Source organism: Callithrix jacchus, chromosome 15 (genome assembly GCF_049354715.1).
Source record: "Callithrix jacchus isolate 240 chromosome 15, calJac240_pri, whole genome shotgun sequence".
Lineage (NCBI taxonomy): Eukaryota > Metazoa > Chordata > Mammalia > Primates > Cebidae > Callithrix > Callithrix jacchus.
This window is the reverse complement of record NC_133516.1, coordinates 103,475,120-103,494,797: the sequence shown is the minus strand read 5'-3', so window position 1 is coordinate 103,494,797 and position 19,678 is coordinate 103,475,120. Positions and strand designations below refer to the sequence as shown.

Here is a 19,678-nt window from a genome sequence, read left to right as displayed (position 1 = left end):
AGTGGGACAGACTGTGATGTAAACAAGAAACAGCAACTGCCAGAGTGCCCACAGACACTTTACACTAAGTCCGTAAATGTGAAAAATGCAGTTACTTGCCTGCCTCTTTAGATTCCCATTGGCTATTAATATGTGCCAGTCTCACAAGATTAGTGTATTATTCAGTATAATTTAATGTACGTAACTTCTGGGCTTAGAATGTGCTAGTAGGAAATCTTTACTCTTGGCTTACAAACCAAGCAGTGTGATGAGATAGATAATCACACTAAATTTTAGCACAGTGGTGTCGGATTAATATGCATGCAAATGTTTTTAGCTATTTAATGTATTGTCAATTATGCTCATAATTGTAAAAACATTTAGTAGCAATATTCTGAAAGGCCACAAGATGGGGATATGACTCCACAAAAGTGGGTCTTGGTACAGAGTAGGTTTTTTTTTTTAGGAGGAAGGTTTCACTATGTTGCCCAGGGGCCTCTAACTCCTGGGCTCAAAAGATCTTCCAGCCTGGGCCTCCAGAGTAGCCAGGACTACAGGCATCACATCACCACACCAGGCTCAAACTGTGACTTTTAAAGTTACATAACAACAAGTGAAAATGAGGCTGTAATCCCAGCACTTTGGGAGGCTGAGGTTGGTGGATCACGAGGTCAAGAGATCAAGACCATCCTGGCCAACATGGTGAAACACCGTCTCTATTAAAAATAGAAAAATTTTCTGGGTTAAGCATGCCTGTAGTCCAAGCTACTCAGGAGGCTGAGGCAGGAGAATCTCTTAAACCCTGGAGGCAGAGGTTGCAGTGAGCCCAGGTCGTGCCACTGCACTCCAACCTGGAAACAGAGTAAGACTCCATTTCAAAAACAAGAAAGTGAAAATGAAGTAAAGACAAAGCTTAAAGCCTGTTTATACAGTATTAAGTGTACTATGGCACATAATTTTTACTGCCTATTCATCTGTTGTACAGAGCATCTGATATTTTACAGATGATGAAACTGAACCCCCAAGAGACAAATGTGTCTGCAGCTATACAGGCAATTACAGATAAAGCCAACATTGAGCCTATGTCTATTAGTTCCCATTGTAGCACAAGATCAGTCACACCATGTTCTGTCAAAGGAGTGATCTTTACTTCTCAAGACCACTTTTCAAAAAAAGAGAGATCTATTGGGAAACATTTTTCGGATGCATACTGATAAAGGTGCATTTGCATGAAACTCAAATCATCTTTCAGTAAGGATCAAATGGTCCTTTGATTTAAAAATGTCAAGGGGTTAGAAGGGAGGTAATTTTTTCTTAGCTAGCAGTAATATTTCTAAAATCTAACCCTGTAGTAAATTACATGAAAGGGAGATTCCTCTAGAAAATAAATTCCTTCAACCTGAAAGTACGCCCATTCAGAATTTATCAAAGTACAGCTTAAATATTAACTGTTCAGAAGGTTTTAACCTGTCGTCCACTTCTACCTTATATGAACTATATTACTGTTTCTGTCCTTACAAGGTATATCTCTGCCCTGCGACAAACATGTATTTTTATACCTTACCTCTTTAAGACTTAGGGCAGGATCTCAAATATTTCAGGAAATTACTAAATTACTTAGTAAGTTCCGTGTCATCTGGATTTTAGAGCAGGGTTTCTTAATCTCAACATTGGCATTTGGGGCTACATAACTCTTTGTTGTGAGGGGCCTTTCCAGTGTACTGTAGGATACTCAGCAGGAGCCCTAGTTTCTACCCACTAGATGCCAAAACTCTCCCTCATCCTGTTAGGAAGACCAAGTGTCTTCAGACATCATCAATAATTGGGAAGAGGGTGCTGGGGTTGCCCTAGTTGGCAGTCACTGTTCTAGAGGTTTAGCAGTAATTTAAAAAGTGAAAGTGGCATCTCAGCACTTTGGGAAGCAAAAGTGGGCAGATGCCTTAAATCCAGGAGTTTGAGATCAGCCTGGGCAACAAGGTGAAACCCCGACTCTATTTCTTTAAAAAAAGCGAAGGTGGGGTGGACCAGCTCTCCAAACTGTATGCCTGTAAGTATCAGAGGTATAAAAATCTCAGAAATTATTTGGTCAGTTACTAATGCTAAATACACACACGGGAACAATCTGCTCAAGACTATATATAACCTAAAAAGAATCAAATTATTCTTTGGAAAATTGTTTCCACTGTCATCCATATATTCAGTAAAGAAAGCTCCTTGCTAGCTATGGCTTTTCTTTCACTACTATATAAATATTAATGTTTTTATTTCCAAATCTCTGAATCTAAGCCATTATTTCTGACTGGTTACTGGTGATCTCCACAAGAATCTCAAATTCAACACATCCAAAAGCGACATCATCACTTTCCCTAAGAAATTAGAACTACCTCTTTGCTCTATGAAGAGCCCACCATTCATCCAATAGAGAAATTTAGTTTTCGATGTATTCTTTATGCCCTATTTTAATCTGTTAATCTTGCTTCCACAAATACCTACAAAACAGAACTGGCACAGAGCTAGAATTTTTGACCATTCCTATGCATGTTCAAGCCATTCCCTTTCAAGACAGCCAAGGCCCAGAGGTTGGAATACCTTTAGGAGTGACCTAGTTATCATGTGTAGTGCATAGAATTGAAACTTGGTTGCTTTTAGTTCAATGCTTTTTGCATTACAGCAAGTTTCCTTTAAAATAAATAACAATACAGACTAGAGGCGGGGGAACCCAAACATACCTTTAAATAATATCCTATTTTCTGGAAAGAGAAGTGTTTGAAATGCTCCTAAGTACAAAATATTTTCACCTCTAAAAATTTTTATTTCCGAAGACCTGGGCCCTAATGTCTCAACCCCACTTTCTAAAGAACATAATCTGTTTTATAATTTGAAGTCAATTAGCATCCCAATTAATAACTGGGTAAGTTATAAAGCAACTTACATTGTATGTCCCAACTTTACTAAATAATCACCAAACTTTTAAAAAAGGAAATGCCATTACCTAATCAGCAAAGTAAAACTACAGTTAGAGCAAAATGTGAATATTCATTCAAAGAAAACTTGTAAGGAAGTCATTAGTTACTTCTATAATCTAAAAAGGATTCCATGTATTGAATGGATCCCAAAGAAAATTTAGACCATTCATGGTTGAAATGTCAGTCACAACATCTTCATCTGTTTTCTTGAGGTTTTTCCAAGTGCCCTTCCCATTCGTTAGCCCTTGGAGAAAGAAGGACATTCTCACACACTGCTGTAGAATAAATTGCTACTATGTTTTTGGAGGTCAACCTGCAACAAATATCAGAGGTTTAAAAATGCCAGTACCTTCTGATCTGAAAAATTCATTCCTGGGAAATTATCAAAAAGAAATAATTAAGGATGTGTCAGGTAGTTTTATGAACAAGCATTCACTAGAGCACTATAGGGGACTGAGGCGAGATGTCTCTGGAATTGGAGAACAAGGTTTTCCCTAAAGAACAGTTTCTGGGCCGGGTGCGGTGGCTCACGCCTGTAATCCCAGCACTTTGGGAGGCCGAGGCGGGTGGATCACGAGGTCAAGAGATCGAGACCATCCTGGTCAACATGGTGAAACCCCATCTCTACTAAAGATACAAAAAATTAGCTGGGCACGGTGGTGCGTGCCTGTAATCCAAGCTACTTGGGAGGCTGAGGCAGGAGAATTGCCTGAACCCAGGAGGCAGAGGTTGCAGTGAGCAGAGATCGCACCATTGCACTCCAGCCTGGGTAACAAAGAGCAAAACTCTGTCTCAAAAAAACAAAACAAAACAGTTTCTGATAGAGGCAAAATATAGTGTGCACTAGCTCAAGAAACAAGAATACTTCCAATTATCTCTTCCCTACCCATTCACAGCAGACCAAGTGACTCATAACACTTCAACCAAAAACCAGAGTCACCTCAAAATCTTTCACCATAGAGGTATAAACAGCCATAAACTATCTATTGGCCTAGAAGTTGAAACATTAGAAATATCTACCATCTGGAAAGTAGATTCTAAGGGAACAGATCCTATTTTATACAACTTTGGCTTTTAATGGGTTTAGCACAGGCCTGGTCCAACACAAATACAAGTGACATACAAAATTTAAAAATGTTTACTATCTTGGGAAGACTTCCTTGATACAACAACAAAAAGTTTCTCCACATTAACGTGAGGATAAATCATTTCAACACGTAGTCAAAACTTATTTCACCTTAAAAAACTTTTTTTCATTCCAAGTCTTTAAAATCCAGTTTACTATACTTACAGTATGGCCCAATTCAGCTTCTCATTTTCCTTAGAAATACTTGATCTGTATTTACATTTCACAAAATTTGTAGTAGATCCACCATATCTAAGTTGTTTCAAAACATACTTAAAAACTGATCGATAACTGACTGTGAGTTTTCTGTTCTTTTTGAGACAGGGTCTCGCTCTGTCACCCAGGCTGGAGTACAGTGGCATGATCAAGCCTCACTGCAGTGCAATCTCAACCTCCTGAGCTGAAGCAATTCTCCCACCTTGACTTCCCAAGTAGCTGGGACTATAGGTACACACCATCATACCCAGCTAATTACAAGTATTACTATTTTTCTGTAGAGATGAGGTCTCACTATGTCACAACCCAGGCTGGTTTGAACTCCCGGGCTCAAGTGATCCTCCTGCTTTGTCCTCCCAAAGAGTTGGGACTGTGAGTATGAGCCACAGTACCAGCTGAGAATCAGCTGTTACACTTCAAAGTTTAAAATTTAGTTCTTCTGTCATAAAAGGCACACTTTTCTTTTTTTTTTAAACATCACTTTTAACTAAGACCCAATGACAAAAGGTGAACTGTAATCAATTTGGTAAAGCTGATTAAGATTTACAGGACCCTTTAAAGCTTCCATTTCTATGTCTACTAATGGTTTCCCCACATAGGCCTTATCATCTAGATGATAGTAGAGTTTTCAATGACTTCATCATAAGGACTAGTGGTGGTAACAAAAGCTTTATCACTTTGAACTTCACAGACATTATCTGAGACACTGTCTCTCCTTCTTTTACATAACATTAACAGTTACGTCTTTGTTTACAGAGGTATAGTAAAAAGAAAAGAAAAAAAACCAGTTAACTTCTTTAATCTCTTCTTCAGTGTCTGAGAGTCTGAACTGAACCTGTCCACATACAGCAGTAGGTGTTTTCAGAAAGTAATGTGGATGACTATACTTGAATAAAGGATAATCGAAGAAACATATAATTTGGCTTCAAAACATGAACATTACATGCTGGAAAACAGTGAAACACATCAGCTGCCCAGCATTCCTGCTCCATATCCTCAGCTCCCAGACTGCAGCCATCTTACCCAGGAAATGACAACTGTGCCACAGATCACAAGGTACATTTCAACTGCTCAATAGACAACTGTAGCTAGTCAGGACTCTATTGGACAGAACAGTAACATTTTTGCCATTAAGTTAGGCATCGAATAGACTTAAATGTAACTCTCCTGTTCACCATAGGAAGAATGTTTCTACTGGTTACTATTGGTATTCTATTGGTTACTGCAGCCTGCGTTTGAAACAAGATTAAGGCCAACATTTGAATAATTGAGAATCTTGCTTCAGATGTCACACAGCTGAAAGCGATAGATAGTACCTGGAAGAAAAAATTAGCAGTCAAAAAGATTTCCAACTGGGCGCAGTGGCTCACACCTGTAATCCCAGCACTTTGGGAGGGCAAGGCAGGCAGATCCCCTGAGGTTGGGAGTTTGAGGCTCCCTGACCAACATGGCGAAACCCTGTCTCTACTAAAAATACAAAATTAGCCAGGCATGGTGGTGCAAGCCTGTAATCCCAGCTACTCAGGAGGCAGAGGTGGCAGTGAGCCGAGGTGGCACCATTGCACTCCAGCCTGGGCAACAAGACCCTAACTTCACCTCAGCAACAACAACAACAACAACAACAACAACAACAACAACGGCAACAAGATTTAAAGATTTCCACAGGCCAAATGGAGGATGCAGCAAAGTAAAATTTAACAAAGATATTAGTTTGGTTTGGTCAGAGCTTTAGATTTAAAAAGATTTTAATTGACAATACAGCTAATGTCCAACAATGTAAAATTAATTTGACCATAAATTACAGTAACAGGAAACACATGATTTGGACCAGTTACAGTTTCCACTCTACTGAGCATATGTACAGTAATATTCGCATACAGCAGTCAGGATCTTTGACATTACAACAAACAGGGAATATGTCTTGATTTACTAAGATGAGTGCTTGAACTACTAACTGACTTAAAAAAAAATCTTTTCTAACCCAGAAATTATTGACTATTCTTTGTTCAGAGCTTTACTAAGAGCTGTCTGAAATTTCGAGGAGAAATCATATCCCTAACGGCAACAGGAGCCAACAAGGCACACAACTGTATAGGCAGCAGCTAGACTTTCTCAATTCCACGATTCTATTTACAGATAGATGCAAACACTTGATCTTATGCTCTAAGTGGCATAGTTGTGCCACATCATTAAATACTGACATAAATTGTATTATAAATTATGTCCCTTTTATATTAGTGATGATTTTTTTAAAGAAAACTTATGATGTAAGTAGGTTGTATTTTATATGAATTCATCTCAACACAGTAAGTGCACATTACAAAGTACTTGTTAAAATTCACTATTTCAGTCAACAAATCACGAATTGTTTGTTTCACAGAAGGAAGGAGTATACACTGCAGGTTTATAAAAGGTGTCAAATGCTACATCAGCCTGACTAGCTTTTGATTTTGCTGAAAAACAAAACAGCAATATAACCTTTTAAAAAAAAAGGTGTTATGTTTTTTTGGTTCTTTTTTTTGAGGCCAAGTTTTGCCCTGCTGCGTAGGCTGAAATGTAGTAATAAGATCATGGCTCTCTGCAGCCTTCACCTCCTGGGCTCAAGTGATCCTCCTCCCTCAGCCTCCCATGTAACTGGAACTACAGACATGCACCACCATGCCTGGCTAATTTTTTTTTTTTTAAACGGAGTCTTACTCTGTTGCCCAGGCTGGAGTGCAGTGGCATGATTTCAGCTCACTACAGCCCCGGGTTCTAGTGATTCTCCTGGCTGATTTATTGTTTATAGAGACAAAGTCTCACTATGCTGCCAAGCCTGTTCTGAAAAGTTTTATTCATGTGTTAGAAACACAGTAAAGATCACAAATCTTGTTAACATCTATACATATCTATGTCACCAATACTGAAATATAAATTCTAGCATCTCAGAATGCTAGAAATACTCCTTTTGCCCCTTTCCAGTCCATAGGCTGTCAGATGTAACCACTGTTCTGAGTTCTTAAAAGTTTTGTTTCTGACTGCAGAATCTTACATTTTAACATTTGATAAAATGGCTTCCCTATTTCAATTAGTAAACTACATTTTTGCATATTTATATTACTGCTACCTACTTTCCCATCTTAGTCATGTATTCACATTTTGCTAAAGAAATTTTTTATTAGAGCTAATCTGCACTTCTTTACTATGATTGAAGGCCAAATGACTTGGTTTATTATAGTTTCCATTACACAGCCACCTCAGTCATGGTTATCTGTGACATACCTTCTCACTTGAAATCACCTCCCCTAGAGAAGAACAACAGATAAAATTACCACCCACAAATTCAAACTACAATGTCCGTGGTTCATAAAAAACATCAACCTAAAAAGGAAGCAATATCTCCTAGTATATCTCAAACTTCTACATGTGCACATAAATTATATATTGTAGTTAATAACCGGAAATTTATCTTCTATGGAGGAAAGACATGCCAATACAATGGAATGTCCTACTGCTACTACTAATACAGAAAAAATACGAAGAAAAACCAGATAATCTGCCAGGTGCGATGGCTCACGTCTGTAATCCCAGCACTTTGGGAGGCTGAGGTGGGTGAACCATGAGGTCAGGAGTTTGAGACCAGCCTGGCCAACATACTGATACCCCGTCTCTACTAAAAATACAAAAAGTTAGTCGGTGTGCTGATGTGTGCCTGTAGTCCTGGCTACTCAACAGGGTGAGACAGAAGAATCACTTGAACCCAGGAGGCAGAGGTTGCAGTGAGCTGAGATCATGCCACTGCACTGCAGCCTGGGTGACAAAGCAAGACTCCAACAAAAAAGAGAAGACCAGACCAGACAAGTTTTAAGTTTCAATATGATAGGCGATACAGGCAACAAAGTTTCAAATATTTGACTGGTTTTGTGTTGGGAATTCTGCAGTTTCCAATTTTAGATATTTCAATTTACTGTTTACTTAGCTCAATATACAATAGAACACTTAGCAAATAAAATTTCATACAAAAAAACATATAATCAGGACCACTGTTTCATTTTTACAGGCCATTCCAAATTAAATCAGGACTATAAAACTGACCACGTTGTACACGGTGGTCCAAGTTTTGGAACTCAAGGCACTTAACTTATTTTAAACCTATACTGTTGCAGGTGCAGTGTCCGAGCAAATACAAGTAAGGTTCACACAACTCATTTGTTGAGAGTCTTAAATACAGACTTAGAAGCAAAAAAAAAATTAAAGTTTCATCTCATCTGGGAGTTAGTTCATTTTTTAAGTTAAAGGGATTACTCCTGTGAAATCATCTTGAAGGTTTACTGTAAAGAACACAATTCTAAGCTCCCAGTCACAAGAAGTAATAGAAACTTTACAGGCATAGTTACTGGCATAAAGATACAGATGCAATAATTTTAAGTTTCCTCTAAATTCAGCCAGTTACTCATTTCTAGGGCTCTGTCTCCATCAGGTTACATGTAAATATCCATTTAAACAGAGATAAATTGCTCCATGAATATCTTAAAGGCAGACTGAATAATATGACTGGTTGGCTCATTTCTATTGCCAAGTTAGCGATCAGAAAGAACATTACACCCGATGGAGACTGAACTAGATTGAAGATTTTGGATCTAAACATACAGAATAATTTCCTGCAGTCCCCCTTTGTAAATCCATGGCAGTTTCAATATTGGGAACTCCTCGGTCTCATTTTTCTTACTGAACAGAACGTGGTAATAAGTACTAAGGGCCTGACAATGAGAACAAAAATGAGTAAGAGACAGCAACCAGCTCCAGAAGTGCAGTATATGCTGTACGTGGTGGCTCATGCCTGTAATCCTAGCACTTTGGGAGGCAGAGGCTGGTGGACTGCTTGAGCCCAGGAGTTTGAGATCATCAGCCTGGCCAACATAGTGAGACCTCCGTCTCTACAAAATATACAAAAATTATCCAGGAGAGTTGGTGCGCGCCTGTAGTCCCAACGACTCGGGAGGCTGAGGTGGGAGGACTGCTTGAGCGAGGAAGGCAGAGGTTGCAGTGGGCCGAGACCGAGCCACTCCACTCTGGCCTGGGTGACAGGGTGAGACCCTGTATCGAAGGGGGGAAAAAAAAAGGAAGAAGAAAAAAAAGAAGTGCAGCATAGCAGAAAAACAACATTCCCCAAATATGTTGGATTGTATCTAATACAGCCAAGCTTCCCAGATTATGACTCAAGTGGAGCAAATACTTCCTATACTCATCAATTAATTTCCCTAACTGGAACTCTCTAGAACTTGAAGTGAAACAATGCAGGTATGGTGAACAGTTCATGGTTCTTAAACTTCAAAGATTCTTAATACAAAACATACTATTCAACATTAGAATATCCAGTATTTAAAGGAAAATTAGAGTAAGGAAACATGTTACAGACCTAAGACCAAATTAAATTTTCTTGGAATTTCTCCAATAATCTCGAACACTGATACACAGAGATAATATGTAGGTCCTTATTTGGGGCAGTATGAGATTACGTTGAAAATGACTTTTACTTCATCCTCAAAAGGGCTGCTGAATAGTTGGACCGGCTTCGCTAACTTAAAACATAGTTACGATTTCCTAATCGATTTACAACAAGAACAAACTAAGGCATTGCAGAGAACTTGCTAACGATTATGAGCTTCCTTTCTTTGAGGGTAAAGACAAGCTCCAAAACGGCTTATTTAGGCAATGCTTTGGAACAACGTTATGTAATTAATATATATGTAATTAATATATTAGAACTATATAACTTAATGCTAAAGAGACATTTCGTAAAAATTTAAACAGTCGAGGCCGGGTGCGGTGGCTCCAGCCTGTAATCCCAGCACTTTGGGAGGCCGAGGCGGGCGGATCACGAGGTCAAGAGATCGAGACCATCCTGGTCAACATGGTGAAACCCCGTCTCTACTAAAAATACAAAAATTAGCTGGGCACGGTGGCGCATGCCTGTAATCCCAGCTACTCAGGAGGCTGAGGCAGGAGAATTGCCTGAACCCAGGAGGCGGAGGTTGCGGTGAGCCGAGACTGTGCCACTGCACTCCAGCCTGGCGCCTGGCGACAGAGACTCTATCTCAAGAAAAAAATAAAATAAAATTTAAGCAGTCGATAGAAAATAATTCCTGATTTTATCCAAGAGGCAAACGGTGAAAGAGCGAACATTTAGTCTGCCGATCACCTGAAGGGAGCAGCGTGGTAAAGTACCCAGGAAGCCCTCGGCACTCGGGGCAACGGTGAGCTGCTAAAGCAATAGCGCCACCTACCGATCCACGCGGTACTTCCTGGAAGATATTGGCTCCCCAAGTCCACCGTGATCGTGCCCCCCCCCGCTGTGACCCAACCCAAATCTAGTTGAGTCACTAGCTGTTAATACTCGTCCCCGCGCTCTGCGCTCTATTCCAACCTCCTCTTCCTCCGCAAGGTTCGGCTCCGCTCCCGAGCGTGAACCAAACACCGCCGCTGCAGAGTTGAGGCTGGAGACGGAAACCAACCGAACGACTCCACCTGGAGCGGCGGCCCGGGCGGCTCGGTGGTCCAACCCCGGGAGGGGGCCGCAGGCGCCGCACCGTAGCCTTTCCCTGTTGCCCCACTCACTCAGCCCGCACTCATCTCCGGACCGAAACCCCGGGACCCTGGGGTCCGGGCTCCGCTGGCCCTTCAGCCCGCCAACAGCCCGCGCCCCGCCTCCGCCCCCTCCGGGAGCGGCCGCACTGAGAAGCCCAGAAATCTCCCTCCGCCGGTCTTCGCCCCGAGACTCCGCTCCTCCGCGGCTCTCCCCCGCGACACCCGCCCGGGCCCCTCTACCCCGCCGGCCGAGCCCTGCCCAACTGCCCTTCTCACCCTTTCATCTTCCCCGCCTGCTGAGGCCGTCGTTACCACCGATATCAACGCCGCCGTCGTCGCCGCCCTCCGGTCTCCGCGCCCTCAGCTCGGACCACTCCACCCCGCAAGCCGGCCTCCTGGCCGGGGCAAGGAGCTGAGCTAGCGCCGAAGGCCGCGAGAGTCGAGCGAGGGCCTAAATCTCCGGTGGGGGCGGGGCTGTCTCCCTCCGCCGCGCAGGTCCCGCCGCTTCCCCACACGTGCGCTCGGGTCTCAGCTCCCTCCCGCCGCTACCGCCAGCCAGACCAGCCGCCGCGCGGTGACCTTTCACCCCGCCCCTCTGCGCGCCGGCGCGTCCGCCGCCTCACGCGCAGCCGCACTGCTCGCCCCCGCGCACCCTGCCCCCTCCACCCCGGAGCCTCCATCTTTCTCCCGGACTGTAGCTTCCGGCGTCCTTCTCCTCCCTCCCACCTATTACACTACTTGTGTGGCTGGCTCGGTAGGCCCTGGCGGTAAAACCCAGATTTTTCCACCCCTTCCTCTCCTGCCTCGTATCCGCACGATCGGTCTTTCTCGGACCCCTTCTTCCCGGTGTGTGGTCTCCAGAGTGACCTTCAAACGCTCTTGCCTTCCACTAGGGTTTTGTAAGGCTGGTTCTAATAAATGTAAATAAATCTGCGGAAAGCTCAGGTAAGTTAGGTGTCTTAAAACAATTAGACGTAGTTAGCGATGGGCCCGATCGCTCGGTTACTCTCCAGCACGCTTCCAGTTTTGAGCTCACGTGATGGACCCCAACCTCAGAGCCTGGAATTTTACAGGCGGCTTCCGGAGGGAAGGAACCCCGCCGCCATTTCCTGTCCCTCGATAGCGGCGTGAACGTCACTTCCTTAGCAGTGCGCTTTAGCCCTTGCTGTCCGCGTCTTCCACGTTGTACTTTACAACACGGTCCTTGTGAAAATTCATCTTTATTTCTTTAATCTAAGGAGATTAATATTCAAGGAATCTGTGAAAATACGGGCCCCCAAGTTGTAGCGAGATGGGATGAGGGAAGTCAGGGCGGAGCTGGACGTCACATGACTGTTGGACCCGCCCCCCTCCTCTGCAGCTGAGGACTTCCCCGCCCGTGGTGACAGAGCCTCTGGGTCCTCGCTCGGTACCGTCTCTGCACCTCGCGCCCCAGCAGGTGAGCGGCGGCCGGTGACTGGCGAGTGGTGGGGGCAGAACAGGTAAAAGGGGTAGAAGAAGGCAGAGCAGAGAGGAGGGAGAGTGTGAACGGCGACCTCCCTGCCTGAGGCTTCTTCCCCGCTGTCACCCTGCAGGGGCAAGGAGCTCATTTCCCCTGACTCCCCCTTCCCCAAGTGTGGTCGGCCCCGCTACTTGGGGATTGAGATGTCCACCTTTCCCAGGGTTGGGAGTGAGTGCGGCCATGATGATTCTGTAGTCAGAGCCTTTGGGGCTTCGGGTAGCAGATTATTTCAGCCGTTCCACAGGGTCTGCAGTAGACACTAGGTCCTGTTCCTTAACGCCCATTCTTTGGCAGAGATCCTCAGCGTCCTTACCCTCAGCTCAGGGCTGAGGAGCGGGGAGGAGGCAAAAACCCTGCAGGCAGAGGCGTCTCCGGTGAGACGGGCTTGGGAGGGACTGTCAGATACGGCCCTGACTGCGGAGTCGCTGTGAAGCTTCCCTCCGAATGTGCTTCCTCAGTCATTCTAAGGGTTTTATCTGACATCCCTGCAGGGAAGGTTCCGCAGATGTTCACGTGCTTCAGATGGGACTGGAAGGGTGAAAGAAGGGCTTCTACTTTTCCTTCTCTGAGGGAGAGGACAGTTGAAGGAACACTGTCTCCAAAACAGGGGGTGTTAGTAATGCGACAGTCTCGATTGAATGAGGAGGCGTTGAAAGATGGTATTGTGGTGTCGTGGTGTGCGGGGGGCCCGGGCTAGTTTAGGGAAAAGTGAGTAGGGTTCCTTGAAACCGAAGTAAGAAACTGACTGGGTTGGAAATACTGTTAAACCGGATTCATTTGGCCGTATGCTTAAAGGTAGAATCAAGTCGAGATGTTGCTGTCTGCACATATTTTCTGCCTTTAATCTTTCCCTTTTTGTCCTTGTCCCCTAAGATATTACTAAATTGCCACTCCCAGAATATTCCTCGACCCGCTTTATAGTAAATTTAGGTGAAGTAGAATTTGTATCCCTCCTAAATTTTCCCAATTGTAAAACTCCCGGTGTCCTCTTCAAATTTTGATGAATAGTATTTTGTGAAAATACAGTTGTTTTGCCCAGGTGTTGTCCAACCTGAGTACTCCCATTCTGTCTGTAATGTATTACCAGTGTTTTGACCCCAAGCCACGGGCTTTAGGGAAGAATGTTTTTCGGTTTGTGGTTAAACTCTTTTTATTTGTACTGCAAACTCAGAAGGTTCCATGCTTCTTTTCACTGTTACAAATATTACAAATTTTGTATTTAAAATTTAAATTACACCTTAATATGAAAAATAGTATGTTCAGTTAAATCTTGTAGTTTTCTAAGATAATTAAAGAAGACTGCTGAAAAATGAGGAAGATGGAATCACCTTTGAGTGGTGGATGTGGCTGATTTATTTTTGTTTTTCTGTGTCTTCCAAATGCTATACAATAAACTGGCCTTATTTTGTTAAGGAGAACAAAAAGTTAATATTCTAGAATAGTAGCAATTTAACAAAGTACTTTTATAGTAAGTTCAAAATGCACAACCTGGCTTATTGATGCTCCTTGCTAGGAAACAAGGAGATGAAGATGTTGCTTTCCCCAAGTAGTGAAGAGGATTACTATTATCTCTTGTGGATTTACCGTTTTAGTATTTTGTACTTAGGATCCATACTGGACAATAGACTACTATATTAATACATGTATGTCACCATGCCTGCTTTTGATATATTTGTGTGTGTGTGCATGTATATGTATGTGTGTATGTGTGTCTGTGTATATATATTTATAGTTTTAGCCGTTAATTTTCTCCATAATAAGATTTCCTTGATTTCTAGAGGAGAGAGGGAAAAAAGGAAGTGTTACTTCATTGACCAGGTGACATTGCACCACAAAAGGAGAATTTCTTAAGTGCCCTGGAAGTCCTAACTAGTCCTGTCTGGCTGATACCAAAATGGGAAAGAGAAAATCAGTTAGAAGCCATTGACTACTAGAGGGGAAAATATCAATATGAAAGTGGTTAAATGAGTCTGCAGTTTTACTTCACAATTCCCCCAATTTTAGGGAACTTATGAAAGCAATAACTTAGACCACTGATGAAATGTAGATTAGTAGCGGGAATTGGTGGCCACATTGCTGTTAAGGTTAAATGTGAAAAAAAGCTTCGACATTATGCATAGATCACACACGATTGGAAGCCTGGAAAACATCTCTGAGCCTAGCCTTATCAGTTTATGAGTGTTACATGTAGAAATCTTAACATTTATTAGGGAATTGTGCTATAGTCCACTGTTAACTAAAACATAAGGATTTTGTTCTGTTTTAGCGTCCTCGGCACCTCTGGTTTTCTTACCCTGAGGTCTTTCTTGTTTTCAGTGCCTTTACAGATTTTTGCAACCACTAAGAATGCTTTTTTCCCCCATGGACAGAGGTGGCCACTCACTCATGGTGATGATGATAGACTTCTAATCATAATCATTATCATCATCTTTTCTATTCGTCTACTTGCACTTCTAGCCCTGTATTTAATTGCTGTTTCCTGGGCTGTTCTCAGCAAATCATAAAGCTTCCAGGACTGTGAACTATAACACTGTTTTGTCTTCAGCACCAGAATACTGAAGCTCCTGATAGGTACTCAATAAATTGTTTATTGAATGAATGTTGGACAATAAGACAAGGAAATTAAACCACTTTAATTTTTGCGGATCATAGATCTTCCTAAAATTGTGCACTAAATGTTAACTTTAAAACATAAAACTAGTAATAACCTTCAAAATTCATGATAAATACATAGATAAAAACCTCAGGCCAGGCACAGTGGCTCACGCCTATAATCCCCGCACTTTAGGAGGCTGAGGCCCGTGGATCACAATGTCAGGAGCTCTAGACCAGCCTGGCCAATATGGTAAAACCATCTGTACTAAAAATACAAAAAAATTACCTGGACGTGTGGCTCATGCCTGTTAATCCCAGCTACTTTGGAGGCTAAGGCAGGAGAATTGCTTGAACCTGGGAGGCAGAGGTTGCAGTGAGATTGGGCTGCTGCACTCCAGCCCGGGCAACAGAGTGAGACTCTGTCTCCAGGAAAACAAAAAATCAAAAACCTTAGATGGATTTTATTAATGCTGAGACCAACTTATTTTCACAGCATGTTTATTTACTAGTAAGTATTTTTGTCGTCAAAATATGGGAGAGAAGGGAAGAGGAATGAATTGTTCTAAATGAAAATTTTGTAGCTCTGCGTGATCTGTAAGTGAACTGGCGCTAGACTAAAAGTCAAAGGATCTTCATTCAGCTCTGCCCCTTTAGTTATATGTCCTTTTTAAGTAATGTTGGGGAGAGGTTCAGGTTTGATACTTAGGAACCTCACTATGACAAAAACCCTAGGTAATTTATGTGAAAATATTTTAAAAACTAAGTAGTGTCTGTAATCCCAGCACTTTGGGAGGTGGAGGTGGGCTGGTCACGGATCAGGAGATCAAGACTATCCTGACTAAAACGATGAAATCCCATCTCCACTTAAAAAAAATATATACAAAAAATTAGCTGGGTGTGGTGGCATGCACCTGGAGTCCTAGCTACTCGGGAGGAGAATCAGTTACTTTGATTTTATATACTGAATTTATAAAGAAGACTTAAGACATCCCACAGAATTGACTGATGTCCCTGTGAGCAGCAGGTTTGGGGGATGAGGAAAGGAGTAGAATTTGAAAAGAAGCTGTTACCCAAGAACTGGAGGAATAAGAAAAATGTACTTGTAGCAAAAATTCTAAAACAGATTTATTAATTGTATCTGAAAAATATAGTCAAGATAAAGTCCCTTATTTTGGCAACTACAATGTCTTAATATTTTCTGCATAAACATTTCCCAAAGCTTGTGATATATGGAATCAATTTAAGGAGTCATTTCTTCCATTTTGAATTTTTTATTTCTGCAGTGGATTATAGAAATATGTTAAAATTGTACAGAATTGTAGAGTAGGGACTTTTGAGTCAATGCTTATAAGTTTAAAAATTTTGTCTTTTTAAAAAAAATTTAAGTGTTTTTATATCTTATTTGTCTATGTGAAACAGACAAAGAAATGTAGAGAACATAATGGAGACATAAACTAGAGTAAAATTCTTCCCTTCCTAAATTGATGATTCACAAGGATTAGTAGTTTGGCAATGGAAAATATCAGTAAGTTAAACAGTAATTTAAGTATAGCTATCATGAGTTTATGAATCACTTTAATCCTGAAAAAAAAATTACCCATTTATCTTAAGGAAAGATTTTATTAAAACTTGATTGACTTTTCTTTAGTGTTGATTATTACAGTAGATGGATTTATTGATTTATGAATGAACTTATTCTTTATATTAAATAAGTTTATTGTAAATAAATAAACTGTGAGCAATGAGAATGTTTTCTATATAATTTCTGAAGATAATTTTAGTTTGCTATTCTTTTTTTCTCTATGGTGAAATGAAAGAGACTTTGGTTTATGTAAGTGTATTCTTTTGGATGTAGTATATACATATTTGCGTATAGTTATACATAGTAAATATTTGTATATAAAATACATAGTATGTGTATGTATATATAGAGACAGCTGAAGTGGACGTGTATCATTGTAGTTACGTATTTATTTTACCTGAAACTATTGAAGTGATTTTTAGAATTATCTAATGATTTATTTATGTTTGAAACTCCTCTTTCTGTATATTTCTTTGTAGTTAGCTCTAGTTAATAAATTTACAACTATGATTAACTGTTTTGAAAAATTAATGGCATATCATAAGTATTTTTAGATTTAAATGTTAGAAGGAAACACTTTCTTATATCCAAAGGTTTAAAAAAACCACTATTATTTTTTGGTATTGCTATTATGATAACTTACATTAAAAATTTCATTTTGGGATCTTAATGCTATCTGTCGAAACTGTTCTCTTGGTGATAAAACTTAAAAAAAAATTTTATCTGCAACATGCCACATGTTGTTTCTTTTCTGAAAAATAATTAAGCTTATTTCACTGAAAATAAAATGGGTGGTGTATGATATGATACACAGAAGTTCCAGATGTGCTTGAGCAATGAAAAGCAACTAGACTTTATAAGTTTTAATTCTTACTTTTTAAAATGTTTATTTAAAGGTAAAACAGAGAAGACTAATTAAATTGGAAAATACCTATAACATTGGAAAGAGGGAATGTGGATAGTAGTGACAGTGTATACATATGGAAAAAGTTGTAAGGAAATGCAGCAAAGTAAGTAAGTAGATTGATGCAGTAAAGAAAATATTGAGGACCGAGCACAGTAGCTCACACCTGTAACCCCAGCGCTTTGGGAGGCCAAAGCGGTTGAATCACTTGAGGTCAGGAGTTCGAGACCAGCCTAACCAACATGGTGAAACCCTGTCTCTACTAAAAATACAAAAATTAGCCAGGCATGGTGGCTCACACCTTTAATCCCAGCTACTCAGGAGTCCGAGGCAGGAGAATTGCTTGAACCTGGGAGGCGGAGGTTGCAGTGAGCTGAGATCGTGCTACTGCACTCCAGACTAGGTAACAGAGCAAGACTCCGTCTCAAAAAAAAAAAAAAAAAATTGAGAAAAGGGCATATGTATAGTAGTGATAGTATATACATATGGAAAAAGTTGTACTGCGCTCCAGCCTGGGTGACAGAGCGAGACTCTGTCTCCAAAAAAAAAAAAAAAAATTGTAAAAAGGGCATATGTATAGTAATGATAGTATATACATATGGAAAAAGTCATAAGGAAATACATCAAAGTAAGTAACTTATTACTATAACTTCTGTATATTTGAATTTATATTATCAATAGGCATTGCAAAATATTTCTTAATTTGATATGGAAAATTAAGGCACCTAAATAATTCTTTCATCTTCACCACTTGGATACCTTCAGTGAAATGTTTTGTCTTATCCATTTAGCTGAGTAAGTTATTTAATTTTGTAGATGTGTAGATGTATTTTTAAGTTTATAAGTGCAGTAGAACTTTAAAAAGCAGAGTAAATCTCAGTATATAAGAGAATTTACCACATATCAAAGGGATAATTCAAAACAATGGGGGGAAGGCACATATATATCATAAATGTAACTGATACAACTTGCTCATCTAGAAGAAAACAAAATTGAACCCCTACTTTGCAACATATGCAAAACCTGCTTTCAGATGGATTAGAGGCTCAAATGTAAACCGTAAAACATTTGAGACACTAATCTCCTAAGTTTCTTTATACATACAATCCAGATGTGGTTTTTTAAACCAATGTGGGAACCTAATGTCATAAAACATTTGAGACACTAATCTCCTAAGTTTCTTCATACATACAATCTAGATGTGGTTTTTTAAACCAACATGGAAACCTAAATGTCATAAAAGTTCAGACAGACACATGAGACTACATAGAAATGAAGGATTCTTTTTTTTTTTTTTTTTGAGATGGAGTTTCGCTCTTGTGGCTCAGGCTGGAGTGCAATGGCACAATCTTGGCTCACTGCAACCTCTGCCTCTCGGGTTCAAGCAATTCTCTTGCTTCAGCCTCCCAGGTAGCTGGGATTACAAGCATGCACCACCACACCAGGCTAATTTTGTCTTTTTAGTAGAGACAGGGTTTCTCCATGTCGGTCAGGCTGGTCTTGAACTCCCAAACTCAGATGATCTCATCCTTCTAAAGTGCTAGGATGACAGGCATGAGGTACTGTGCCTAGCCAGAAATGAAGGATTCTTTAGTGGCAAAAATAAATACAAAATCAGGTGAAAAAAGGCTTGAAATATATATAATAGATGAGTTAACAGTTGTAAGAACTCTTACCAATTCAGAAAAAGTTCACCCAGTAAACATAGATAAAACAAGTGACCAGAAGTTTACAGAAGAGAAATTCAAACATTCAACAAACCTAAAAGGATGTGTAACCTTACTGGTAATGAATATACTAACAATAAAATATTACTTCTCTGATAAGCAAAAATTAAGTGGTAAACCTACTGCTAGCAGGGATATGTGGAGAAGGATTATCTCATAAAATGCTAGTGGAGATGTGAAGTGTGAAGTTTTTTTTTTTTTCTAATAAACAATCAGGCAACATCTGTTAATAGTGAGAATACATATATTTTCCACCTATCAGTCTAACTCCATGTAATCTCTTCCTTAGAAATAAAAGCACCAGTAAGAGTTTACCTGAGTGTTAGTTGCAACAGTGTTTCAATGTCAGTAGTGGCAACAAGGTCGGAACGAAAGGAATACCTGTTAGTAGAGGTATTGTTATATAAGTTTTGGCCTAGGCATTTTATGGAATGCTGTGAAGCAATTAAATGGTAGGAGTTAAATCTATTCATGATTGGAAAGGATTTCCAAGTACATTCTGAAAGGATTTCTCT

General features: G+C 40.5%; 2 protein-coding genes across 8 annotated transcripts in view; one reads left to right on the top strand and one right to left on the bottom strand.

The window, feature by feature from the left end:
* NAA50 (N-alpha-acetyltransferase 50, NatE catalytic subunit) overlaps window positions 1–11,915 on the bottom strand; it is a 28,542-nt gene extending 16,627 nt beyond the window's left edge. For 2 of the 5 annotated variants that reach the window (XM_078352347.1, XM_078352348.1), the window contains exon 1: window positions 11,658–11,915. Coding sequence is in view for 2 of the 5 variants with exons in the window: in XM_017965250.4 (XP_017820739.1) it covers window positions 11,131–11,138 (8 nt within the window). In the remaining 3 variants the exon portion in view is untranslated. Of the gene's footprint in view, window positions 1–10,553; window positions 10,979–11,130; window positions 11,385–11,657 lie in introns of those variants that run through there. The other 3 variants (XM_017965250.4, XM_017965251.4, XM_078352346.1) reach the window with 2 other exon arrangements.
* ATP6V1A (ATPase H+ transporting V1 subunit A) overlaps window positions 11,501–19,678 on the top strand; it is a 61,392-nt gene continuing 53,214 nt past the window's right edge. Inside the window, exon 1 of one of the 3 annotated variants that reach the window (XM_008982466.5) lies at window positions 11,501–11,799. The gene's annotated coding sequence lies outside the window, so the exon portion shown is untranslated. Of the gene's footprint in view, window positions 11,800–12,240; window positions 12,336–19,678 lie in introns of those variants that run through there. The other 2 variants (XM_008982464.5, XM_008982465.5) reach the window with 2 other exon arrangements.